Raw genomic sequence first — 26,227 nt, forward strand, 5'->3', positions numbered from 1 at the left:
GGGAAGTTGGGACTAGATGGCTAATTAAGGTACAAGAACTTCAGATTCCTGATTCTGAGCTTCAGCAGTCTCTTGCCTTTACCCCACTGATCTGGTTTGACAGAAAGATGTTCCAGCTCAAGGGCAAGAGAATGCTGGGGATTCCAATGTCTTGGTCTTGTTCTGATCCAGAGGCCCAGAGATTTCAGGGGACGGTGGCCTTGCTGCCCAACTGTGGCCTTGGGGGAGAATGTAGGGTCTCTGAGCCAATCAGAGGAGGTCTTCTAACTCCAGCTCCAACCTGCCACCATGTTGTTCAACTCTAGTGTCACAAAGGCTGCTTCTCCCCAGGCCCCGTTATCTAGCCTCCCCCCACCCCACCCCTCACACCTTTCCTTTTCTCTTCCCATTCTTTCTCCTCCTTGGTGAGCTCAGAAAAAAACAGAGTCAGCATCAGGTGTGGTTGATTGGTGATACAGACCCCTTTGCCCTCTGATTTGTCCACCATCCCACGCTGTCTCCAGGGACTCTGAGTTAGGGAGGTCACAGAAGAGACCTCTCAGAAGAGGGGTTGCTTAGCTTACCAAGGTGAGGCAGCTGGCTGGAGGGCGGGGTGACCTTGCAGGCAGCTGGGGGTGGGGGCAGTGTGTGGGGTGAATTCATTATTGATGAGCCCTGCACCCCGGGCTACTAATGAGCCCAGGCTGGTTGCTCTAATTGATGTCAAGAAACTTGAGACCCCCAGATCAGCTTCCCGCCTGCCAGCTGCCTCTCCTGAGTCCCCTCCCCCTCCCTGTACCCCCAGCTGCTGTTCCTTTCCCAGGGCCTCCTTTCCATCAACACACAAACAGATAAGGTAGGGCTTAGGCCTCCTAGCCCCCTACCCTCATGTCCCTCTGGATCACTCAAGTCTCAGGATGAGAGGCAGACATTCTCTGGAAGGGCTGGGAGCTTTGGAAGGGAAACAGACCAGAGCCTGAGAATTACAGTTCAGGGGCCGAAAGCCTGGTGCTAGATTACAACTGCGGCATTTCTGAGCCCAAGGAATTCCTTCCTTATGTTGTGCACCCTCACGAGAGACCTTGTCACTCTCTGAGACTCAAAGGTACAGGCACTACACAGACACACCCATGACCCAGCTGAGTGGTCACAGTGCACTTCCCCTCCTCGTTTCCTCCTGCTGATGGTGTAAGAAATCTCAGATCTGCCCCCTGGAATTTGGATGATGCCAATCCCAGCCCTCCGCCAAGAAGGGGAGTATGAGGTTTCCTTCCTTGAGAATTCCCAGTGTCTTGTTATGCTTCAGCTGCAATCCTTGGAAATACTGGGTAGCTCTTGGCCTCACTAGGTCTCTTCCTCCTTATCAGTCCCTCTTCATTTATGGGTTCTGGGAAGAAGTTCTAGGGTACAGAATTATCAAGAAGTCACGGATTGGAGTGTGCAGCAGCTTTGGTCTCCCAGGAGAGATATTTTTAAGGTGACGTAGGCACTGCTAGGCAGGAGCCTAAGTTAAAAAGAATAACCCCGGCGATGGGGAAAGAGAACGAGATGGACTTCACGCACTCTCCATCCCCCAAATTCCCACAAATTTGTGGCTATGCTGCCCTCTGGTGGCTGAAGTCTGGTCTAGCATGACATGGACATCTGCCTCCGACAATCCATTAGAATTTCTTCACCCCTCTCCTTCCTCTTGTGGCACATTAGGACAGGCCTTGAAAAGACAGAGGACCCCGAGGGGCTCCCTTACTTTGATTTCTCTTCAAAGACCTAAACCATGTTGGTTAAGAATGAGGGCTTTCACAGTCAGACAAGGCTAAATTCGACTATGCTCTCGCCCTCACTGGGTGACCTTGGGAAAGTTATATAACCTCTCTGGACCTCAATTTTCCCTCATGTAAATGGGGTTAATTGTACCCACTTCACAGGATTATGGATAGAGAAACGAAATGAGATAAGGTATGCAAACTAACACCCTCTCTACCTACCAGTATACAATAAGCAGTGATAGCAAAACAAAACAGAATAAAAACCTAACTGGCTTTCTTCTGATTTAGTTTTGTGGCTTTTTCTCTCAAGCCATTTCGTTATTCTGATTTAGGGAAGCCCAGGTGAGCATTCTGGACCATCGTCCTCCACCTTCAACTTGGACCTCCCCGTTTGCACTCTTCCCTAATGCTCAAACCTAAAAAGAAGGAATTCTTTCCCTTCTCTCCGGGAGGCGCTGGGAACCAGATCTGGTGGAGCTGGGTGACGGGCAGAGGAGTCAAGTCCTCCATTCACCCCTTCCATCATCACATCATCTCTTTCACCTGAGAGAAGGGAACCCAAAAAGTAGTTCTATAGTTCCTGAGGGTCATACTCCTGGCTCCCAGTGGAAAGAAGCTGTGAAAAACAGACAATTCCTATCCACTGAGCCATCTGGTTCCAGGATGGGCTTGGAAAGAGTGGGGTAGGACACAAATTCCGGCTCTGATCAGTGGGGGCACCGGGCCGGGTTTATTGCACTTGCAACAGAGTTTAAATAAGTCCCGGATGTCCGGAGCTGAGGTGAGGGGGGGTTGGGCAGGGAGAGAAGGGGCAGCGTCAGTGCAGCTGGTGGGCAGAACCCAAATCCTGCAGGCCCAGGACAGTGGGCTCCCCTTTTTCTGGGGGACTGGGAGGGCCTGCGTCTGGCCAGGCTGAGGTTCCAGATCTGTTGCCATCATGGCCCCTTCAGGGTCCTGGGCAATTCCTGACTTCTTCTGAGTCAGAGGTGGATTGGGCCTCCAGGCCCAGGTCTGGAACAGGCTCAAATGTAGTCCTGGATCGGCTTGGTTAGGTTACCAATGTCTGAGTCTGAGTCCCAGATCAACCCCAGGCCCCAGGTTCGATCTGGCCCCATTAAAGTTCTGAGTCCCCTTGGAGCTGGTTCTGAGCCAGCATCGATCCTCGTTTGGGATCTGTCCTGAGCTGGGCCTGGGGCACCATCCACGGTTAGTGTTTCCTTGTCGGCCCACCAGGGTGGGGGCTGTCCAGAGCTTCCAGGTCTCACTCCCCAGGTTCCAGGTTCTTAGCTGGGGGGCTTCCTGTGGATCTCTGGCAAGGCTGAGAATAGATCTTTGCAGGCTGGAGCTGGACAGTAAGTCCTGGTGGCACATCTGGCCCAGATAACTGGGACTGGATTCCCCAGGTCTGGTTCCAAGTTGTTTTCAGGAAACTCTCTCCAAAATGCAAAGGCTGCAGGGAGGCTGGGGCCTCTATCCCTGGATCTGAGTTCCCCTCTCCATGAGGAGGGCATGTGTAAACGAGGGTCCTTCACAGTGCATGGGGGGAGGGGATCCCCAGCTCCTCACCTCCCGGCTCTGGCCCTTCAAGTATGTCTCTGGGCTGGGGAGAGGAGCTTCTCCCTGGCCCTCAGCACCTTCAGGAAGTGCCCAGCCCCCTCCCTGTCAGGAGACTGAGGGTGGGGGGACTGGGCCTTGAGGCTTGGGAGTCTGGGACTGGGAGGAGTCAGGCATCAGAGGTGGCTGGTGGCTTGAGTTGAGCTTTTTCCATGGCGGTGCCGTATGGGAGGGAGCGTTTGAAGAATCCGAGCTAATGAGAGGGGGGAAGAAGGGAGAGTTTAGATATTCTGGCTTCCATTTCTCCCCAGATCTTATCCTAAGCAGAAATGAAGATCATTCTAATCTTCTAATCTCCCCATCTTGGGAAAGTGGCCTAAATTCCTGGCTGTTAAGACTCCCTCTCCAGGGGTGCCTGGGTGGCTCAGTCAGTTAAGTGTCCAACTTTCTTTTTTTTAGTTTGAGAGAGAGAGAGAGAGAGAGGTCGCAAGTGAGCAAGGGGCAAAGAAAAAGAGAAGCGGGGCTCACGGGGGCTCGAGCTCACCCGATGTGGGACTGGAACTCATGAACTGTGAGATCACGACGTGAGCCGAAGTTGGATGCTTAACGACCGAGCCACCCAGGTACCCCAAGTGTCCGACTCTTGATTTTGGCTCAGGTCATGATCTCACAGTTTGTGAGTTCGAGCCCCGCCCTGGGTTCCATGCTGACAGTGTGTACGGCTTGGGATTCTCTCTCTTCTTCTCTCTGCCCCTCCCCCCTGCGCGTGTGCACACTCTCCCTCTCTCTTTCTCAAAATAAATAAATAAGTAAACATTAAGAAAAAAAAAAAAAAGACTCTCTCTCCAGTAGGTCCAATGGGCCAGGAGGGCTAATGCTGGGAGTGCTTTTGGTATACGGGGTTCGTTCATCAGTGCTGTGAAATTGCCCCCAGTTAGGCCAGGGTTGGCGAATAGTTTTGAATTCAAGATCCAAGTCTGACTGCTTAATAGTAGCTGCCTCTTGAGAAGGATTCTGAGGCCACTTCTAGGGTATAGTCAAGTGGTGATGGCTGCCATTAATTTTTGTAGGAAGTGATATCACAAATGCCACATATTTGCCACGTGTGAGTAACATTGCTTTTTTAAGTCTAGGCAAGCTTAGCAGCTTGGGTCAAGAGACTCTTTCTGAGCTAGGGGTTTAGAAGGGAAGGATCCGACAGGCAGGCTCAGGATGGCATGCCTGTGGCCAGGGCAGAGGTAGGGGCACGTGGCTGGAGAACTGGTCTGGAGATAGATGCTTGGGACTACGTTGGGTTAAGGGCAGAACCTGACGAGAGGGCGGCCAAGTCACGGGTAGGATGTGGCTGACCTTGTAGAGGATGTAGATGAGCAGACCTAGGAGCAGGAGGCCAATGAGGATGGCTAGGATAATGATCCACAGTGGGACACCGTGGCTGCCTTCTGCCTTGGTCCACTGCACAGCCGTGGCCACCTAGGGAGCAAGTCAGGAGAGGTCACTGAAAAGTCCTTAGTTCTCCCCACCCTACGCTTGGCTGCCACTTGCCATCGGACCAAGACCCACCTCTCACCTCCCATGTTGGACTAACACAATTCTGGATGTTATAAATTCCTCAAAGGTGCGTCATTGTCTCTTACTTTTGGGTCTTCACCCCTGCTGACTCCCCTTCCCCAGGGAATATACCTTTCCTGACTAATTAGCTTGGTAGTTCCTGTTTATTCTTCAGGTCTCGGCTGAAACATCACTTCCTCCAGGAAGCCTTTCCTGACCCTGCAAGACTGCGTTTCACTGTTCCCGTGATGTGTTCCCTTAAATATCCTGGCACTTGTCACACTGTGTTCTCATTGCCCACTCGACTGTGAACTCCAGGAGTGAAGATACTCTGTCCATCTTGCTAATCGTTATATCTCCAGGATCCAGCCCAGGCTCTGGCACCTAGTAACGCTCAATAAACATATTTTACAATAACGAGGCCGGCCCCCACCTACGTCCCTGTTCTAGTGCCAGGCCCAGTACTCCAAGCCCTGGTGTCCTTGGCCCAGACCTCTGGCCCAGGTTCACCTGAAGTTCCTTTCGGGGAAGCTGCTGAGGCAGGATTCGGTAAGGCATCTTCAGGGCTTCATACACGGCTTCACACTGCAGGCTGAATGGCTGGTGCTCCCGCTGTGGGTGGGGACAAGGTGTTCGGGGAAGCCCCCCTTAGGATCTAGAGGACACAGGGGCTTCCCCATGATCTGGCTCAGGTTGTGATCTTTCCTATTTTGGACCCATTCTCTCCTGAATATCTGTATTCCTTATATGAGATAACAGATGTGTAATTAAATAGGTGTAACTAAATAATGTATAATTAGATGATGGCATGTTCAATAAAAAGGTTTTTTGAGGGGCGCCTGGGTGGCTCAGTCGGTTGAGGGTCTGGCTTTGGCTCAGGTCATGATCTCACGGTTTGTGGGTTTGAGCCCTGCTTTGGGCTCTGTGCTGACAGCTCAGAGCTTGGAGCCTGTTTTGGATTCTGTGTCTCCCTCTCTCTCTGCTCCTCCCCCGCTCATGCTCTGTCTCTTTCTCTGTCTCGCTCTCAAAAATAAATAAATAAACATTAAAATATATATATATATATATATATTTTTAAGTTTTTTGAATCATTGATGGGGTTAAACAGCCAGGACACTGCCTGGCCCACAGCGTTTGCTCAGTAAATAACTGCTCTTTACTATTCCTACATCTGCTTGCCTCTCCACTATGGATTCATCTTCCATCTCTGTTGTTTTTATCATTCTCTGCATGCTGGTCTCTCTCCAGTTCTCCCTCCTCTGAACGGGCCCGGAGAGGGAAGCTGTCACTCCCAGTGTGGCCACCAGGTGGCACAAAGGACACACAGCCCAGTCTAAAGGAGGGTGAGGGATGGGAGTGGGAGTGCCTGGGTCCCATTCACCAAAGGAGTTGTTTTAAGCACTAGGGAAAGGGAGGGGAAGATCAGGAGGCTCTGAAGGTCAAGGGTCAGGGCTGAGGTAAGGTCCCTCACTTGCAGGAAGGTCTTGGCCCACACTCGAAAATGCAGTTGCAGACTTCGGCTCTCTTGCCGGTGCAGTGGCCCGAGCTCACAACGCAGCCTAAAACACTCTGCCTCGGGGCATTTCTGGGAAGAAAGGAGAGGCTTGAATGTGGAGTTCTGCCCTTCTGGTGGCTCTGAGAACCCAAGTCCCAGTGTGACTTACCAAGATCTGAGGTCCTGAGGAGGCAGGGCTCCGGCCTGGAGCTTCCCGTCTCTGTAGCAGGTGGTGCTGGGAACCCTCAGGATCCAACTGGAAGAAGAAAGAGACCATTAGGGACCACTCTTGCCCCATCACAGTGTTGAAGTCAGCCAGCACCTGGGTTCCAGAGCAGCTTCAACCTATGTTTTTTTTCAACCTGTTCTTTTCATCCATCCAGTGACCATCTCCTATGGCAAGGCAGCAAGCTCGGTGTTGAAATACAGACACGAACTAAACTTGGTCCTTGGAGTTTACAAGATGTGTAAGTAAATAGTTAGGTTCCCATCCCTGCCTCAGGGCCTTTGCACTGGCTGTTCTCGGCTTGGAATGCTCTTTCCTGAGTCTTCACAAGCAGGTTCATCCTTGTCTTTGAGGCCTCAGTTCAACTGTTACCTTCTCAAGAGATTTTCCCTGATGACTTCATTAAAAGACTCTGGTCCCCTAGTCTTTCCATGTTAACATTGCATGTCAATTACTTTTCAGTACCTGTTAATCGTTCCCTTTTTAATGTGATGTAATATAATGTAAATGTAATTTTTTAAAATGTTTACTCATTTTTGAGAGAGAGAGAGTGTTAGCTGTGGAGGGGCAGAGAGATGGGGGTGGGGGGCATAGAGATCCCGATGTGAGGCTTGAACTCACGAACCCTGATATCATGGCCTGAGCTGAAGTCGGGTGCTCAACTGACTGAGCCACCCAGGCGCCCCTCCCTTTTTCATTTTATTTATTTATTTATTTATTTATTTATTTATTTCATTTTAATTGTCTATTACCTTCTACTAAACTGTAAGCTCCATGAGAGTGGGGGCCTTGTTAGTTTTGTTCGGTGAGATATTTCCTGAGCCTATAACAGTGTTCAGTGTAGACACTCATTTAATTAAATGTTGCCGATGGGTAAACAAACTTTAAACCAGGCATTAGGGCCCAGGGAAACAGGTCTGAAGGGGCCTTCCCAGAGAAGGTGGGACAGAGATGGGCCCTAGAGGTAGGGCCAGGGCCGGAAGGAAGGGAAGGCTATTCTAGGCTGTGTATAAAATGGTCTTTTTCCCTCCCACAGCCTTGAGGTGTCTGTGGTCCTTCTGCCCCTTGTTCAGTGACCTCAGTCCTAAGCTTCAGGCACATCCTGGTTCTTCCAGGCCTCCAGGGACCTTCTTCAACCCCCCTAGCCTTGGTCCCTCTCCCCATGCCAGTCTCCAGGCCTCTCACCTCCAGGCCCTGTGAGTTGGGGGGGTGACTGGTGGTGCAGTTACCAAGTCCTGTAACCCTGGTCATGTAGAGAAGCTGCTGACCTTCCAGAGCCTGGGGACAGCTGAGTTCCAGCACACCCCGGCTAATGGAGCTGGGGCCCAAGTTGATGAGCTGAGGAGAGGAGAACACAATCATCCTGAGAAGGAAGGGAAGGCTTCTGCCCTATTGAGACCCTGGGTCACTACGGCCCGCCTTCCCCTCCTGCATGTCTCCCACCTCGGAAGTGAAGGAGGAGATCAACAGGTAGAGACAAAATCCTCTCCAGCCAACACTCTTGGAGATGGATCCATCCTTCCCTTCCAAGTCACTTAACTGGCTGGTCTCTCCTCTGGCTTTCCCTCACAAGGACCCTGTCCAGGCCTTCGCCTATCCCTCCCCCTCCCTCCTCCCTTCTTTTCAGTCCCTCTCTCTAGTCCCAGCCATCAGTCACTTACAGTGAGTGGCTCCCCTTTCCCTGTCATTCATTCTGGTCCCACCCCTCCACTCCCAGCAGCCTGCCGGGAACCAGCCCAGTGCCTCCCCGTCCCCGCCTTGACCGTCCCTCACCTCATAGACGTGGTGGACAGCAGGACCCACATCTCCCTCCTCCTGAGGCTGGTCTCGGGGATGCCAGTCGCTCACTGGGAATAGCACTGCCTCGGGTTTGGAGACACTAAAGAGGAGCGTGGTTTAGAGGACAGTGGAAGGGATCCCATATGCACCCTTTCCTAGAAGTATCTCTCCTCCCAGAAAGGCCCCATTTTTGCCCCGGGGAATTTACCCGTTAAGGGAGACCTGGGCCTGAGCCTCCACTGAGAGCCTGAAGGAAACCACTTCGCTTTGGGAGTTGTTGAGATTCTTGCTGTGGGATGGAGGAGAGACTGAGGCAGTGCTGGAGCCCAGCTAAGGAGAATGCCCCCTGCACCAGGCCCCGCCCCCTGCACCAGGCCCCGCCCCACCGGCCCCACTGGTTCCCTACCTGAGAATCTGGAAGTCAAACTGGATGGTTTTCTTTGTGTCCCGGAGATGAGGGACTGTGAACCGCAGCCCCCCCCAGATCTGCGGGACAAGGAGGGAGGACAAAGGAGCCTGTCAGACTGGGCATTTGCCTCACCCCAGTTCCAGCCCCCTTCCCTATTCCACAGCTGTGCTCTGGAAAGGCTGGTCACTGTCTTCTCAGATCCTCACTCCTGTGCCAGACTTACACTGGCTCCTGCCTTCATGGGGTTTCCCAGGTCACACACCAGCAGGCGGCTCTGGTTCACGGCAAAGTAGTCACAGCTCAGGCTGGAGAAGTTCTGGAGGTGGGGTGGGTATAGGTAAAGCTTTGGTGCCCCTCTGACGGGGTCTCCTCCCAAACCCTGCCTCAGAATCCCCTCTCACCCCTGGGTTTCTGACGAGTCCTGAGTACTCAGCCTCTGGAGGGGCTGTGACCCGAAGCTCGGCCTCATAGGCGCCGCCCTCACCCACGTTCTGGGCGTGGAAAGTTAGGTTCAGGGAGTTCTTGTCACCCAGGTACACGTGGTTCTGCTCCCTGGAGGGGGAACACCGGGTAAAGGACACTGGGAAGTTAATCCCCAAATCAGGACAATGAACCATAACAATAATAAAATAATAATAATAACAGATACCATTTACTGCGTTCCAACTCTATGGCCAGAAGTAGGCTAGATGTTTTATGTAGATTATTTCATTTAGTCCTTCCAAAAAGGCAGAGAAACGGATGCTATTATTCCCACTATACAGATGAAGAAGCTGAAGCTCAGAGAAGTTGAGTGACTTCCTAAGGTCACACAGCTTGCTAGTATGTCCCTATTCTACCTTTTCAGGTGCCAAGTGCTTCCAAACGCCACATGTTCTGCTATGCGACCTTGGCATCTTGGAATCCCCCAGCTTGCTGTTGGCCTTCACTTACCCAAACACTTCCAGCTGTAGGTCTGGCACACAGATATTGTCTTCTCCACAGTCCAGCAAGATCTGAGCCTGGGGAGCAGGTTAGCCTTGAGAGGCGGACTTTAGACCTCCTCCTGGGCTGAAGGCTCCCCGCTCCAGGGCACTGCCCCCAGGTGCCCAGGCCTCTCTCCTCCCGGGTCTCATCGCTCCCCCATCTCCTCACCTTGTCCTCGATGCGGCTCTTGCTCTGGTAATGTAAGACTGGCCGGAGGCCATGGCTGTCCACAGGGGCTTGGGGGTCCAGGGAGAAGTTAAGGGCGATATGAATCGGGGAGAGCTTGTCTCGGAATTCTGACTCGTTCTGGGGGTGGGGAAGAGGGTTTGCTGTGTCAGGGGGCATTGGGGACTTGGTGGCCCTGCTCCTCAGCCTCTCACATGTCTCTTGGCCCATGCAGGGCCCTCAAGAATCCAGGTGCCCAAACTTGACCATCCACTTTGTTTCTGAGGCCCTGACAGCCTGCTTCCCGGTTCCTCTGACAGAAGGGCCCCCTTCCTTGCCCCCAAAGTCCTAAGCCTCTCACTGGACTCTCCTAATCTCTCTCTCTTTTTTTTTCCAAGAGGGGCCCCAGTTCTCTGTGACGCCCTCCCCAGGCCAGTCTGTTCTCCGCCCTTGGGCCATACCCTGAGGTAGATCTTCATCTCTCTGCAGTCCTCCCGTGCCCCGTTCTGGATGAGTAGGGTCTGGGTCAGGGTCGCCTGTCTGGAGGCCAGGAACAGTGCCCGCCGTACTCCCCCCTTCTGCTTCTGCCAGTCCAACTGGAGTTCTACTGTGAAGCCTGCAGCCAGGAACATATGTTCAGGAGAATCTGTCTTTCCCTCCTAACCTATTCAGAGAGAAGGGAGGTGCCAAGGTCCCCTCCCCCTCCTCCCCACCCCCTTTCCCAAGGCCTAAGAGATTCAGACAGTCTCTCTCACCAATGGAGTCAGGAACATGTTTTCCAGAAGCATTGAGGCAGAAGCTAAGGTTGATGCTGGAGGAAGACCAAGAGGAAAGCTGGTGAACGGGCACCCTAGCCTCCGGCTCCCCCTCCCAGAAAGACCCAGATTGGGGCACCTCCTTTCGTCCCCTACCACAGACGTGGTTTCTCTGCCCACTCCCAGGCCCAGACTGAGGTATTCCAGACTCAGTCTCTGTAATCTCCTGGGCCCCTGCTCACCAAGCCACAGGGTTCCCCTCCAAGCTGCAGCTACGCTCCTCTGGGTTGAACATGGCAGGGAAGATGGTGAGGGAGGCACTGGTAGAGACGATGGGGCGACCCCTGCCAAGAGTGGATATGGGGTCAAGAGAACTAAGACTTCTCTGGAACCCTGGGCACAGGAAGCTGATGCCCAAGCCCCGGGAAGCCAGTGGCCTTTGTACACTTTCCCAGCCTTAGCCCATCTGAGATGTTCCCCAGTTCCCACTTCTCCCCCTGGAATTCATACCTGTACACCACAGCCTTGTCCACACCAAAGGACCCCACGATCAGATCTGCAAGAAGTCCAGAAACTACCCCTTACAGCGAGCCCCACATTAAGGTCCTCCTTTCCTAACCCTCTCTAGTGTCATTGCTCAAAGGAGGCCGAGGCGAGGGGACAGCACCACCTGGTGGCGTTATCCTAGAACTGCACCCAGGAGTTTAGGAAAATGCAGAAGTGGGGGGAAGGGTCCGGGACCAGGAGAGTTCTCAGGTGAGAGGGGCCTGGGACACTACTCACCAGGGTATCCGTTGCCATCCAGGTCTCGGCCTCCTCGAAGGGCAGAGCCAAAGAAGTTTGGCGTGTGGCCGGCTGCCCACAGGGGCAGCAGAACCTGGGAAGGCTTAGAGCCTAGCCCCGCTGGGCCCCCAGGGAATATAAACACCACTCCCTGCTGGGTGTCTCCACCAAAGGGAGCTCCAATCGCTACATCTGCAAGACACAGAACACACACTAGTCTGGAGGCCAGGAATCCAAGAATCCAGGCCTCCAGAACCAGAAATCACTACCGCCAGATCCCAGAACCCAGGAGTGGTTTTTTTTTTTTTTTTTTTCCCAATCTGTCATTCCCAGTTTTCCAATCTCTTCAAGCCCCAAGACCTAGACAGTGGGGTTAAAGTCAACACACCTCCTAGAAAAGTCACTGGGGGGTCTGGGTATCTTAGCTGACAGCCGCCCTCTCCGCAAACCCCTTCTGACTCAGGCTTCAGACTCCTCCTCAGCTCCTGGGGCCTCTGGCGCTTACCATTGTAGCCATCCTGGTCCAGGTCCCCCAGGGGCGTCAAGGAGCTGCCAAATCGGCCAAACTCATCATGGCCAGTGAGGGTGAGGGTGGGGGTGGGCTCCATGCCAGCCGGGTTCTGCAGGTAGATGTAGACCCTGCCCACTTCCTGAGGCCGCCCATCAGCTGTTCGTTCCATGAGCAGAGGTGCCCCCACCAGCAAGTCGTCCAGCCTGAGGGAAGGGGAAAAGCTAGACACCCTGATACCCTGCCTTGCCACCTCCCCAGTCCCAGTGCCAGGACATCCTAGGCCTCCTGGATCCCAGGCTCTTGCCCACCCAAGTGAGAAGACTTGAGATCTTGTGGTCTTTTAGCTCTCAGCTCTCTCCTTGCTCCTGAGCAAGGGGATGACAGCACAGGAGGAGAACCCAGAGCAAAAGCCTGGAGAAAAAGTCTCCTTGGATTTTTCTGTCCTACTCCCCGCTCTTTGGTCTTGGATCTGGGAAGGGCATCGTAGTGTGCCCTCTTCCCACTACTCACCCGTCCCCGTTGACGTCTGTGGCAGCCACTGCATAGCCGAAGTAGGACGCCATCTGGGGTGGGGGTGGACACAGAGGCAGCACTGGGTCAGAAGTAGGAGGTCACTCAACAGGATCAGCAGGGACTGTGGCTGGGGAGGTCAGAGACTCCAGGGAGCCTGGGCTCACTGGCTTACGCCTGGGACTTGATTGGCAGAGGGCCAGGCTGAGTTGTATGTGGGGGCTGTCCTCACCTGTTCCCCTGAGAAGTTGTAGAGGGATCGGATGTCTGAGCCATTGAGGATGGTGACCTGGGGATGATGAGATATACCCATTGGTCCCGGACTCCCAGACCATCCCACGGATAGAGAACAAACAGGTACAGGATATTCAGGGGGAAGGCATTTGCTGGAGACACAGACCGCTTGTTTGTTAATTCCCTCCTGACTTTGCTCTCACACCCCCATCTCTGTGCCAGGAAGCTCCACCACAAGGCACCCTCACTATTTTTCTCCATCACTTATCAACTACTGACAGAGGTTACGTTTGTCTGTCTGTTGTCCATCTCTACCCACTAGAATAGAAGACCAGCGGGGGCAGGAGTTTGGTTTTGTCCTTTGCTTTCTCCCCAGAGCCTGAAGTCGTGCTTGGTGAGCAGCAGACAGTAATTATTAGTTGAACGACTGAATGCATCCTGAGACCTCAAGCGTCCCTCATCCTTCAGGCCTCCCAAACCACAAACAGCTCATGTCTCCCTTTGGTCCCCCCTCAGTGACTGGCCCCACCAGTCCCCTGGTCGCTTGGCTCCTTGCCCCCTTCCCCACTCTCGCTGCTCCTACTCTGGGGTGAGTTCTCTCCCAGACTGCTGGACAGCCCCCCGGCTCTCTCCCTGCCTCCATCACCCTACCCCGACTGCCTCAGTCGGACTGATGGTCCCAGAGCAGATCCAGGAGGGGCACTTCTGGCTTGGAAACCCAGAGTGATTCCCTGCAGCCGCTGCCCAAATTCTCAACTTCTCGACTGGTCCTCTGATGGATGCCCTGGGGAATCTGGCCCCAACTAATCTGTTTTTCCTCAACCTTTCCTTATTCCTTTCATGCTCAGTCAGCCCACGAGTCTGCTACAATGGCCTGACTTTTTTCCTTTTCTGCCATGCTCCTGTCTAGGATGCCCTCTTGCCACATCTCCACAGATCCTTCATAGAACCTTCTCTGATCCTTTGCCACTACGTGGATGGAACTAGAGGGTGTTATGTGAAGGGAAATTAGTTAGAGAAAGACAAATATCATACGACTTCACTTATATGGGGGAAAAACAGATGAACACAAAGGAAGGAAAGCAAAAATAATATAAAGACAGGGAGGGGGACAAAAGAGACTCTTAAATATGGAGAACGAACAGAGAGTTCCTGGAGGGTTTGTGGGAGGGGGGATGGGCTAAATGGGAAGGGGCATTAAGGAATCCACTCCTGAAATCATTGTTGCACTAGATGCTAACTAATTTGGATGTACCTTAAAAAGGAAAAGTAAAGAAAAAAAAAAAAAGAACCTTCTCCGATCCATTCCTGCCCTAGAAAAGTAGGTTATTCCTTCCTCTTAACTGCTATATCCTCTTAACTGCTTTTCTGAAACTTCTCATCGTGCAGAAAGAACGCTGACTTTGGACCAAGACGGATCTAGTTTTAAATCTCTCTCCAGTCCCTTACTAACTGGGTGATCTTAAACCACTTACTTGGTCTCAGAGCCTCAGCTTTCTCACGTGGAAAAGGTGTACGGTATTATCTAACCCCAGAAGCTTGTTGTGAAGAATACACATCATGAGAGGACAGAGCCTGACACAGCGGCGAGCTTGTGTAATAGTAGATACACCTCAGATTATAATTGTATGTGTGTCTTATCTTACATACTTGATTAGAAGCACCTTACGAGATAGGGTACGGTGTCTTATTCATCTTCTTATCTTTGACCTGGCCTTCATAAATGTTGTTAATTGAATGAACTCCTATGGCCGTCTTATCTGTGTCCTTTCTAAAGCACTTGTCACGGTCTAATAATAACAGCTACCAATTGTACACCGCCTCATAGTTCACTAAGAACTTTCACAGGCGTTATCTCATTTCATCCTTACAAGAGCCTCGTGAGGTCAGAACTATTATTATCCCATTCTACAGAGAAGAATGAGGCTCAGAGAGGCTAAGTAGGTCTGGGGATTTTGTGGAATGCAGCGGGGGGTATATGAATAAATAACAGAATGACTCATTCAGAGTAAACGCCACTACTTGAACCCAGGTCTGCCTCCAGAGCCCGTGTTCTGATCCACTTTTTGAACCCTCACAAACTGCCGTGCATGGTTCTTTGTGATTAACCAGGGGAGGGGAAGGGGAGAGAGGGAGGGAAGGTCAAGTTGGGTCTTACATAACCATAAGTGAGGTTCCCTTTGGGCACGCCAGCGACAAAGTCTGCAAAAGAAGAGAAAGTTGTGGGCTAAGGGAGGGGAAAGGGAAATCCGACCAGCAGGGTGTCTGGGTTCCTGTGGCCCTAGGTCCTGGGTCTCCATTCGTCCCCTCCCTTGGCCCCCTCCTGGAGACACACTCACCTTCTGTGTCATCACCACTGAATTCACCCACAGCCACAGAGTATCCTGGGGGACAGGATGGGTGGATGTTAGTATTCCTGGGGGGACCCCTCTGCTGTGGCCCATCCTTCAGTTCCTTCCCCAACCCTACTGGGCCTTCCTACACAGCCTGCACACAAGTAGGGCAGGGGGACAAAGGATGCCCGAATGGAAGAAAAGAGGTGGGCGGGGGGTGCAGGGGTTGGGACAAGACCACTGGAGGTTCTTCCCCCCTATTTCCTCCCCGGGGCTTGCTCACCCAGGTAGCTGTCATCGTAGATGGAACTGGCCTGGCGGGTCTGCAGCTGCCCCTGAACCAGGTTGATCAGGTACTCGGGGTAATAGGATTCGGCAATCTGTTCTTGGGTGGCCGACAGGATCTGGCCTGGGGAAGGGGGTGAGGAGCTGGACGGATGGAGGAGGAGGGTGGCAGGGAGGGGGGCGCTGGGAGCTGATTGGGTGGGATTGCAGAAGTCTGGTTCCAGGAAGGGAAGCTTGTGGAGGGTGGTGGAAAAGGGTACAGAAGTCTCAAGGAAGGGAGAGGAGAATCTGGGCAGGGAGGGAAGAGGGAAGGACGGTGACCTCAGACTGGAAGAGGGATGAGAGGCTGTGTGCCAGGGGACTAAGGGACAGCAGAGGAAGGACTTACCTTGCCAGAAGTAGCTCCCTGGTCCACCCAGGACCACACGCCCAGTCTGTGGAGGGAAGGAGAGGAGTCCACATCTGGTCCTGACCCTCCTGGGACACCACCCACAGCTGCTTCTCTCCCAGCCCACACTCTTACCTTGGTGAACTCAGCACTGAAGCCCCCTTGGCAGTAACCCTGTCCTGCGGCCCAGCTGAAATCTGTGAGGGGAGAAGGTGGTGGGAAGGAGCCCGGCACAGACGGGTCACACAGGAAAGGAGAGAGAGCTGAACCAGAGAAAGGATCTCCCTGGACCAGACAGTGATCAGAAAGGCTAAGCGGGGTGGGGAATCACAGGGAGGAGGCAGACACAGGGCACATGCCCCTCCTTGCCCTACCTGAGCGGCAAGGTGCATACTCCAGAATTCGGGTGAAATTGTCCGTGGAGAGGTAGCAGGTGCCCACGGGATCATTCAGCGGCTCCTTCTCTGTGCGCCAGCTATATAGAGGAGCACAGGCCTGGCGGGGCCCAGGAGGAGGGGGCTTCAGGTGAGTCCAACAGGGCCTCCCCCACTCCCTCAGGCCTCTGCTCCATTCCCCTGGTCACACCACACCACACCACTAAGAGCCACTGTCAGCCTGCTGGGCCCTCACCAAAATGGAGGAGCCGTGGGCTCGAACCGTCGCTCCAAACCACTGCAAGGACTTGTACTCCACAGGCTCCTCTCCCTCTGGGCTGGGCAGTAATGACTCCAGGAGTCGAGAGCCTTGGAGAAGTGAGAAAAGGGAGTCATGCCGGGCTGTGGATGGCTGAGCCCTAGAGCGGCCCCCACTCTCAGTCTGGGGGTGCCCGGGCACTTGCAAGCCCTGAGCTCCATGACTCACTGGGAGGAGTGGGGAGGGGGTTTCAGAGTCTGCTTTGTGTAGCCTGACTCACCCCTTCCCTGACACGTGTGCATCCACAGGTGCGCACACAGAACCTAGCGTTTCTAGAGTTGCTGTCCCCTGGTGCCCCTGCCTCCTCACCCAGCTGGGACAGGGACGCTTGAAGTGATGTGGGGCCACGGGGGTGGTAAGTAAGAATGGCTGTTTCCCGAGAGGGCAGTCCTCTGGCTATGCTTCTCTGTACCTGGGTCGGTGTCTCTAACAGCACCTTGTCCCATCCCTTCTTTTCTGGCTCTTTCTCACAATTCTGGATCTCTGTTACCTTATGTCTCTCTCCCAGCATCTGTCTATCTCTCCAAGCCCTATCTCTGCTCTCTGTGGTACGGTTTTTTTCTTTCCTTTAATTCTCATCTGTCTTTCAGATTTAAAAACAAAAGTGGCAGGGTGGGCAGGGAGCCTGGGTGGCTCAGTCGGTTGAATGGTGGAGTGAATCTGACTCTTGATAACGGTTTGGGTCGCGATCACACAGTTCATGGGATCGAGTCCTGCATTGGGCTCTGGGCTGTCAGCAGAGAATGCTTGCGATCCTCTCTCTCCCTCTCTCTGCCCCTACCCTGCTCTCTCTGTCTGTCTCTCTCTCTCAAAATAAATAAATAACTAAACTTAAAAAAAAAAAAGAATGTGTTTCATGATCTTATCCCTGTCCCTGCCATCGTCTCCGTGTTTTTATCTCTCCTCTTTTCGTCCCTTTACCCCAGTCTTTATCTCTGGAGCCAGACTGTTCTGTTCAAGTTCATGCCCTGGCTCCACTGTTTACTAGCTGACTTTGGACAAGGGACTTAACGTCCATTTTGTCATCTATAAAATGGGGCCAATACCTCACACGGTACTGAAAGGATTAAGTGAATTGAGTTAAGATACGCCGGGCGCTCAGGACTGTACCTGGCACAGAGCAAGTGCTCTTGAAGCGTTCGTTAGCTGTTATTGTTTATCTTTCCATCTGTCTCCCTCCCAGCCATCTCTGCATCTACTCTGGGCCTTGAGCTCCCTGAGGACAGTGGTTTCATCATGTTTCAGTCCCCTGCAGCACCAGCACGGTGCCTGGCGTGCACTGTCACTTAGTCAGTGCTTAGTTAAACGGACTGAAAAGTCTGTGTGACTCTCCCTGTCTTTGTGTTACTGCCCTGGCCTCCCAGAGTTGTGGGTGATTCAGGGGAAATGAGAGCCACATGTTTCTGAATCATGCCCGCCCTCCTTGGGCTGGGCTGGACTGGGAACATGGTATGAGTGCCACGGGAGTCGCTGCACGGCTTCTACACTGAGCTGGAGCACCAGAGCCTGGAGGGAACGTGGCCGTGGAACTGGACAGGCTCCACCCCTCCCTCAAGGCACCCTTCGGCCCGCCCCCAAGCCGCAGTACCACCCCCAGTCCCTTCCTGAGCTTCCCCGCCTACCAAGGAGGTTACCTTTACTGTCAAATTCAATGGGGGTGCAGTGTACCGGGCTGGTGCCCCAGGGACAGAGGTAGACGGCACCACCCTGCAGCACTCCCGGCTGGCTGGTGTTGGCCTTGGGAGCTCCCACCAGCACGCTGACCCTGTGGAGGCGAAAGGAGAGGCGGTTCAGAGTGACTCCTTCTCTAGTCCCCCCCGGCCTCTGGGCCAGGGGCTGGCCGGGGGTGGGGTAGATGCCCCCTGGGTTGTATTTATATCTCAGAAGATGCCACAGATGCCAGAGGCACAGGCTGGAGTCAGGCGGTCCCCATGTGGCGCTGTCACTAACACAACAACCACCCCCCTCCACCACCTTCCCTTGTTATTAAAGAGAGGAGGAAGCGGAGTCAGTTCTGAGAAAGGAATAGGGGCACCAGAGGGCCCGAACCCCATCTTCTCCATCTCCACTCTGGACCTGCCGGCATCGGATATGCAGCCCCTGGAGCTCCAGGGTCCTCTCATCCTCTCACCTAGCCTCTACCCTCTCGTCCCAAGCCAAAGTCCTTCTCTGGGCCAAGACCCAGGCATCGGGCTGCCCAGCCCTGGGTGTGTAGGAGGAAAATGTGAGTCTTGGGAATCAGTCAGTAGAAGTGGAGAGTGGAGCTTGGAGGATGGTGAGGACAGATTCCCCTGGGCTCTGGGGTAGAGCTCCCCATCTTGGCTGGGTTTCTGTTCAGCCCCTGAACCCCTTTCCCGCACACCATCCCTAGGAATCTGAATTCAAATCTTGCTCTCCTGGGGTGTTAGCTCTGAACACGTTGCTTCGAGACGATGAGGAGAAAGTTGCCTTTGCTGGGGGTCCTATGTAATGGGGTGGTCAGAGTTAAGGTCCTGGGCAATCTTCTCACCTTCGACTCTGCCTCTATCATTGTCTTTGAGGTCCCTTGTCTCCAAGGTCTCCATGCAGCCATCAGCCCTCTTGATTTTCTCCTCCAGGGTCTCCTACAAGGACTGCATCTAGCAGCTGGGGGCAACTGGACCTGGCCCCTGGGCCGGTGTCCCTGCCAGTCTGGCCTCTACTCTCCTCCCATACCTGCCTCAGACACTGCTTCTCAATCTCTCTGTCCCTCTGCCCTTATGATTACTTGCTTTCCTCGTTTTGGTTTTTTAATCCTCTTTCTTGATCTCAAATCTTGTGTTCTTCATCTCTACTGTTTCTGGCCCCCTTCAGCTTTCAACATTCCCGGTGTCATCCCTTCCCTGATATTTGGGTATGTTCCCTAGCTTTTCTTACCAAGAAAGAGCCCGAGTGGGTTAGTATGGTAGAGGTCCCAAAAGCTAGGGGTGTCTTCCAAGAGGACCAGGAAGGGCAGGGGTGAGTGGGGTGGGGTTCAAGAGGAATAATGGATGGAAGCAACGAGGGGGCAGGACCATGGTACTGAAGGGGGAAGTGAGGAGTGGGCAGGGAGGAAGGGAGGATGAGAACAGAGGAGGGAGAAGGCAGGGTCCAGAGGAACAGGAGGGGGGCCAGAGAGGAGAGTTCCTGGAGTGAAGGGGGGTGGGGTGCGAGCCCTGGTTACCCTGGGGACAGGAAATGTTTACTGCCTGTGGCTTCCTGTCTGTTTCCAACCTCTCACTTCTCCGTTTGTCTCCCACCCGCAGGGCCCCACCCCTCTCACTCAGGCATTACATCCAGTTGAGGGGGGTGGGAGCTGGCGACTTGGAAGGCAGGGACCCAGTCAGCTGCCAAGCCCACAGCTTGGTGGCAGGCAGAGAGTGAGTGCATTGTCCTGGGGCTGGGTGAGGAGAGAGGGGTGCAAGCCTCTCTTAGTAGGGACAGCCCCAGAGAATAGCTATGATACAGGAGGCAGTGAAAAGAGCACTGGACCATGAGTCAGGAGTTCTGGGTCAGGCACCAGCTCAGTGTGGACTTGGGCAATACCCTTTCCCTTCTCTCTCCGGGTGAAGAGGTTGAACAGGTTGTCTTGAAGTCTCTTGGAGCTCCAGCACTCCCTTTCCAGGAGAGCACAGGGCTGCAGCCAAAGGACCCTGCTCCCACTCCCAGTTTTCCCACACCCCTTACCCCTTGCTCTTGGGGAGCAGCTGAGCCTGAGTGCTCCTGGGCTGGCTTGTGGAAGAAGCTTGGAGCCTGGCAGGGTTAGAAGGCGAGAAAGACCTTACAAAGCCAGGGGTGTGTACATTGTAGTTGTGGGAGGGTTCAGGAGATGTGGTGTGCAGGCAAGGGACACAGACTCAGATGCCCGTTCCCACCCCATGACTTATACCTGCGGGTGCAGTGGCCCTTCCATCCCAATAAACAGTGCCAAGCAAAGTGCCTGGTGTCAGAGTAGGCACGTCACCGAGCTTATCGCTGTTCTCCCTCTCCTAGTTCTTGCTTCCTAAATCTGGCAACAGTTGGGCCCTCTTAGGGGTCCAGGAAGGTAACAGCGGAGCGTCCTTGCACTATTTTCAATATTTCAGAAAGCCTAACGGAAATCATGCATTTACCTGATAAGGTGGCTGGGCTAATTAAAACCTCAAGGGTATCTGCTTTGGGCTATAATTATATCAACTGATGTAGGGAAGCTGGTTATATCTCAAATTGGTTGAAAGCTCTGATTGGCGGCTACAGATGTCTTCTTGTTCTAACTTCTAGTTGATACAAAAAAAAAAAAAAAGACAACAGGGAAAAGGAATTAATTATTCCTTATTAAATGCAGTTTGGCAGATAAAGTCTTCCAAAATGCCGAGTTCAAGGGAAGAAATCACTGCCATCATTTCTTTTGAAACCTCAGATCCCTGAAATTCTAGAGTTGGTTCTCGGAGACACGGACCACCACAGCTGCAAGGCACCAGAGAGAGCATCCACTGGGTTGAAGACTTCCTTGCAGATGCCTTCCTTGCAGACTTCCTGCCACATGACATTTGAGGAGGCCAGTTTGGTCCTGACAGTCCTCCCCATCTTCTTTTAGAGCAACCTCTTTTTCCTGTTTTATACAGAATGCCCTGGAAAGATATTGTTTGATTTTAAACAAAAATACAGAAAAAACTTGTTGTGGTTTTTTTGTTTGTTTGTTTTTTGAGAGAGAGAGAGAGAGAGAGAGAGCGAGCACACTCAAACAGGGGTGGGGAAGAGGGTGAGGGAGAGAATCTTAAGCAGTTTCCAGACCCAGCACGGAGCCCGATGTGGAGCTCAATCTCACCAACTGTGAGATCATGACCTGGGCCAAAATCAAGAGTCGGACGCTTAACTGACTGAGCCACCCAAGTGCCCCCAAGAAGAAACTTTAATTACAAGATTGCTGACCTAGTCCCATGTTCTCATTTTACCAAGGAAGTTAGGGAACATGGCCAAGGTCACTCGGAATCCTTCCTGACATAAGAACCAGAAGCCACGAATCCTCATTCCTAAGCCAAGGTTCTGCTCTACCCTGTTGCCAATTTACCCCCTTCTCTCCCCTCTACTATCTCCCCAGCCAGGCTTCTGATTAACCAAGTTCCTGTTCAATACATGGTTACTGTTTGACTCTGTTGGCCTGGCAAGATTGGGGGCGGGGAGTGTCAAGTGGATCAGGGCCCAGCTCCTGTAGGTCCTATAGCAGCCCTGACCAGGCCCCAGGAGGACATCTACATCCCCCAGTGTGTTCTCAAGAGATATGTCCAGCTGCTTGGTGAGGAAGAGTTGTGGCAGTACCAGAAGAGAAAGAGAGCTGGGTTAAGGCTGAGCATCTTTCCAGCTGGTGACCTGGGCCAAGTCACTTCTTCTTTCTAAGCTTTGGATTCGCTCCCTATAAAATGATGGATTGCCCTTGAATGGTCCCTAAGCCAATTTCTATAATTCCTGAAGCATCGGCTTTATATGTGCATATAAAATGGGGTAATAGTGTTTCCTCTAAGGCAAAGATTTTTGTAGCCATCCGGTGGAAAAATTGATATGACAGTGTTAAGGAATGTGAGGGACCATTATTACGACCACTACTATAAACAAATACTAGAAGCAAGTAAGAGATTGGGGGCGGGGGGGAAAGTCAGACAAAGAACTAGGTGATATCCAAGGAGGAGAAAACCAGAAAACAGAAAGCGACCCTGTAAAAATCATGCCTCCTGTGTACTGATCACCTTCTATGGACCAGGTGCCTTTTGTATATATTGTCTCATTTAGTTCTCAGAACAGGTTCATAAATTAGGTGTCTGATTCTCGTGAAAACACTTCGAAACAAACACAGAGCTTAAGTAACTCGCCCTAGGCCACACAAAGAACAAGTGGTGGGGCCAGGACGCACGCCCAGCTCTGCCTGACTTAAAGCTTGGCCCTTTCCTGCCACATAAACCTCTCTTGTGCTCACCCTGCCCTTTGATGCTGTTTCAGGGTTCCTGTGAGAGGGGTTGTAGGGGGAACAAGAACACTGAGGCCCTCCGTCTCCAGGATGATGGCCCCAGGTGGGGGCTGTGTTTGTCACCACTGGGCAAGAAGGGGTTGCAGGCCCAGCTGTGGAGGGAGGAAGGTCACTGGGGAGGTGGATTGTTCAGAGCCCTATTCTAAGGGTGTATTGTAAGAGAAAATGAGAGGGGAGGAGTGCAAGCTGGACACCTGGGTTCTCTTGGGAAGAGAGATGAGCAGGAGGGGATGGGGGAGGATGAGAAAGCGGGGTCCCGGTTTGGAAGACTGCTTTAGGGCCTGTAGGATCAGGCCAGGGGCCAGAGAGACACCTAGGGAATGGGAGTGTGGGAAAGTCCAGATGTTTTAAAGGAGTGTTGGAAAAGGGAGATGACACTTTAGCTAGGTGGGGGTGGGGTACGAGCGAGGTTAAGAGCCAGACAACTGGATTTACCCTGATATGGGGGAGGATCCCATCCCCTCCCTGCCGGGTCTTCTCTATTCCATTAGGGTTGTGGTAAGCAGTTTGAGGGGGCCTGGGGGAGGCCAGGCCTGGCAGAGACTCCAGGCCAGGGTGATGCAATGGGGTTTGGGCAGGAGGCCAGGGGGGGTGGGGTGGGGGTTGGGTGGGGACCTTGAATAGCGCAGAACCAACAGCTGGGGCCTAATCATCTTTCTTTTTTCCCATCCCCACATTCGTTCTCCAGACAAAGAAGAAATTTGTGTGCCCCCCCCCCCATTGAATTAGCTAGATTAACCCCTTTCCTCCAAAAATTAAAGAAAACGCATAAAGATCAGTTAACTGTATCCTATATAAAAACAGCTCACCTCTGACAGAACTTCTATCAAACCCTGAGACATTGGGGTTGGAGTGGTGGTGGTCGGGACCAGTGGAAATTTCAGAGCTCAGAGACGGAGAAGGAGGATTTCCCAGTTAGTGTGGAGGATCAGGAATCTGGCACCTGGGAGTCCCTGGCCGGGCCCAGGGGCAGCTAGCTACCTTCTCCTCTTCCTTCCCAACCCCCCACATTTAAACAAACACTCCTGTTCCCATGTTGCCTCAGCTCTAACTCCGGTTTCCGTAAGTCTATGGGCTCCCCACTTTCCAGGCGGTCAGGTCCGGTCTGCTTGTCACCCTGCTGAGCTGGGAATGAGGACCCTCCTTTGAGACTTCTCCAGTCCTTGATGTCCTATGTTATGACGCTCTGGGGCCCAGCGAGCCCGCGTCTCCCCAGCTTCCGACCCCAGCCCTGGAGTCCGGTCTCAGTCCAGCTCCAGACTACAGGCTACAGGAAATCGGCATTTCTCTTCCTCCCAAGAGCTAGAGGAAGAGGGAAACCGCCCACCCCCCTTCACGCGCGCACACACACCCCTCCCGACACATCCGAGCACCCGCCCTTGGCCGAGCCCGCCACAGCGCCGGCGCCCCCAGTGCCCGGGTCCCGGGACTCTCCTCAAGTTCCCGGGTCCCCTCGTCTGAACGGAGATTGGGGGTGGTGGGCGGAGTAGGAGCCCGAGGAGAAAGGGGAGGGAGCCGCCATCCCCCTACCGGGTCTTTCCTAGTCTGAGCGGAGGGGGAGGGGAGGATGGGGCCGGTCCCCATTTAACCTCCGGACCCCCTCAGTCTCAGACTCCCCTCTTACTACACACAGCTCATTCTACCACGACCCGTCCTCCCTCCGCACAATGGCCCTCAGGAGTCCCGAGGTCCCGCAGGGCTCCAAAAAGCCCTTCCCGGCCTCCGCGCCCCCTCTCCGCCCTCATCCGCCCCGGGTCCCCGCAGCTCACAGATCTCAGCCAGAGACCCGCTGCTCTCCATTCGTGCGTCCTCCTTTTCCTTGGCCCCGAGACCCTTGCCCAGACCTCTCCAGCTTCCAGTTTCGTGTCTTCTCCCCACCCCACACATGTCTCCCCACTGATCTCAAACTCCAGGCGCCCAGCTCCACGCCGGCCACTGTCCCCTCCCTACTCCCGCGCGGCCCCCCAACTCTGGCGCGGGCCCCCAGCTCCAGCCCTAGTCCTTCCAAACTCCGCCTCTCAGACTCAAGCCTTGGTCCCCTCCAGACTCCAGCCGCGCCCCCAGTCTCCAGCCCCCCACCCTCCCAGCCCCCATCCCGCCACTAACCCTCCTCACTCACCCGTCCGTCCCCGGCCGGTAAAACTCCACCGAGAAGCCGAAGAAGGAGCCCGGGGGCCCAGCGAGCACAGCTGGGGCCTCCGCGTCTAAATTGAAGCCCCCGACCCTGGGTGGCGGCGGCAGCAGCAGCAGCAGCAGCGGCGGCAGCAGCAGCAGCAGCGGGGGTCGGCGCCGGGGGCCCCAGCGCAGTTGCACGGCGTGGAGAGGGAACCCTGGTGCCCGTCTCCCCATAGCGCCCGCTCTTCCCTGTCCTGGGGCCACCGACCCGGAGCCGCTTCCTAAACCTCCCAGAGGCGAATGACTCAACGCGGGGAGGAGTTTGCCAAACTCCCGGCTGAGCCCTCCCCCCGCCGGCCGGGGGGGCGAGAGGGGGGGCATTCCTGGGTCCTTGGAACGCTGAGCCCGCGCCCCCCACCCCGAAGGGGCGTGGGGGGGGGCCGCACCTCTCCACTCCCCTTTCCTTAGCCCCAGCTGGAGGCCGGTTGTCGGGACTGGGTCAGACTGGGCGGGTTTGGGTTTCCCCCCTCCTTCTCTCTGCTTTCCCCTCCTTCCTCCCCCCTCCTTTCCAGATGTACAACGTAAACGCTCGGAAAAGGAGTCGGAAAAAGGGAGCGGAGAATTTCCTAATGAGGAAAGGAATCACCTCTAAAGGGAGGAGGGAGCCTGTATATGTGTGTGGGGGGGGTCTCCCTCATTCCTTCAGGGAGGAGACTTTGGGGTCTAAAGAGACAGGAGACACCTCTGGCATCTAGCCAACTGGGATTCCCCTTGCCTTCCCGGGCCACTGGGTGCCTGGGTTCTTGCCAGCTGGATTTGAGACTCAGGAGTTGAGGTACAGAGTGCTCCCGGGCAGCCTGATCTGATGGGGGACCTACTGGGGCTCCTCGAGTACTGACGCCCCCTCACCCCCTCCTCCAAGTTGCTAGAATTGAAAACCCAGGAGTTGGGGATCACTCACCAGGAAGATTCTACTTCAGGTCACCCCCTTCTTGGTTGTAGGGTATGGAAACCTCTTTTGAGACCCTCCCCAGAAACTGGCAGTTGACCAAGAGCCTGGGAGTGGTTGGGAGGGGGGGTGCTTTGGGCCCCTCAGTGACTTCTTGACCAAACTGGCCTGAAGAATTGTAGAATGGGGTGGGGTGGTTGGTGGTGGTGGTAGCGTCTTGCAAACGCACCCAACCTTTAGGTTCTTTAAGCTGGAACCCAGAACCCATTATCCCCGGATCCCCTGTGAATATAGAGGAAGAGACTCTTTCTCAAGGGAAGGCAGTGACCCCCTGCCCACCCCTTCCCCCAGCCCTGGCTCTGTGTGATGAGATCACCTTTCAGGATTCTAGTCTTTATCTTAGTCTGGGGGAGGGGGACCAAGGGGCCTTGATTTTCTCCTAAACTTTCCTTCCCCGCCCCCTTCCTGCCTTTTTCCTCCAGGACTTCTCCCTTTCCAGAATAATAATCCCCCAAATCAAACCCTGCCTCTTCTCTTCCCCAGGCCCCTGACCCACTCTGGCCTGGGGGACTCAGAATGAAAGTACCCAGAGTCAATGCTTTTTCCTTCCACACGAGTCTCCTCCTCATTCTGCTACTCTACTTCCTGTCCCAAATCACCCAGCTGTTTTTTTAAAAGCCCCTCTCCAGAGCCAGCTGCAGCCCAAGGGAGAGGCCAGCTGGTCCGACTGTGGGGTGATGCCAGCCCCCATCCCACCCTCACATCTTCAGGTCCTGACCCTTT

General features: G+C 53.9%; 1 protein-coding gene across 1 annotated transcript; it reads right to left on the reverse strand.

Annotated features, from left to right (window-relative positions):
- Positions 1 to 2,452: 2,452 nt before the first annotated feature.
- On the reverse strand, positions 2,453 to 25,003 carry ITGA5 (integrin subunit alpha 5). The gene is made up of 30 exons (XM_053226337.1): positions 24,500 to 25,003; positions 18,017 to 18,147; positions 16,320 to 16,432; positions 16,064 to 16,184; positions 15,825 to 15,886; positions 15,690 to 15,735; positions 15,300 to 15,425; positions 15,023 to 15,067; positions 14,842 to 14,885; positions 12,682 to 12,738; positions 12,450 to 12,502; positions 11,934 to 12,142; positions 11,429 to 11,620; positions 11,156 to 11,201; positions 10,888 to 10,989; positions 10,646 to 10,701; positions 10,352 to 10,506; positions 9,894 to 10,031; positions 9,693 to 9,760; positions 9,161 to 9,311; positions 8,983 to 9,075; positions 8,757 to 8,836; positions 8,559 to 8,639; positions 8,345 to 8,450; positions 7,757 to 7,909; positions 6,515 to 6,601; positions 6,322 to 6,435; positions 5,361 to 5,462; positions 4,650 to 4,772; positions 2,453 to 3,552 (listed from the first exon to the last, which is right to left on the reverse strand). The coding sequence occupies exons 1-30, from the start codon at positions 24,874 to 24,876 to the stop codon at positions 3,469 to 3,471; spliced, it is 3,315 nt and encodes a 1,104-aa protein (XP_053082312.1). The 5' UTR covers positions 24,877 to 25,003; the 3' UTR covers positions 2,453 to 3,468.
- Positions 25,004 to 26,227: the final 1,224 nt, after the last annotated feature.

The sequence above is a fragment of the Acinonyx jubatus genome, chromosome B4 (assembly GCF_027475565.1).
Source record: "Acinonyx jubatus isolate Ajub_Pintada_27869175 chromosome B4, VMU_Ajub_asm_v1.0, whole genome shotgun sequence".
Lineage (NCBI taxonomy): Eukaryota > Metazoa > Chordata > Mammalia > Carnivora > Felidae > Acinonyx > Acinonyx jubatus.

Coding starts and splice junctions, on each gene's coding strand:
- ITGA5 (XM_053226337.1), bottom strand. CDS start 24,876: ATGCCCCCCCTCTCGCCCCCCCGGCCGGCGGGGGGAGGGCTCAGCCGG. Junction 12,143..12,449: donor ACAGACGTCAACGGGGACGG/GTGAGTAGTGGG, acceptor CCCTTCCCTCAG/GCTGGACGACTTGCTGGTGG. Junction 9,312..9,692: donor CTACAGCTGGAAGTGTTTGG/GTAAGTGAAGGC, acceptor TTCCCCCTCCAG/GGAGCAGAACCACGTGTACC.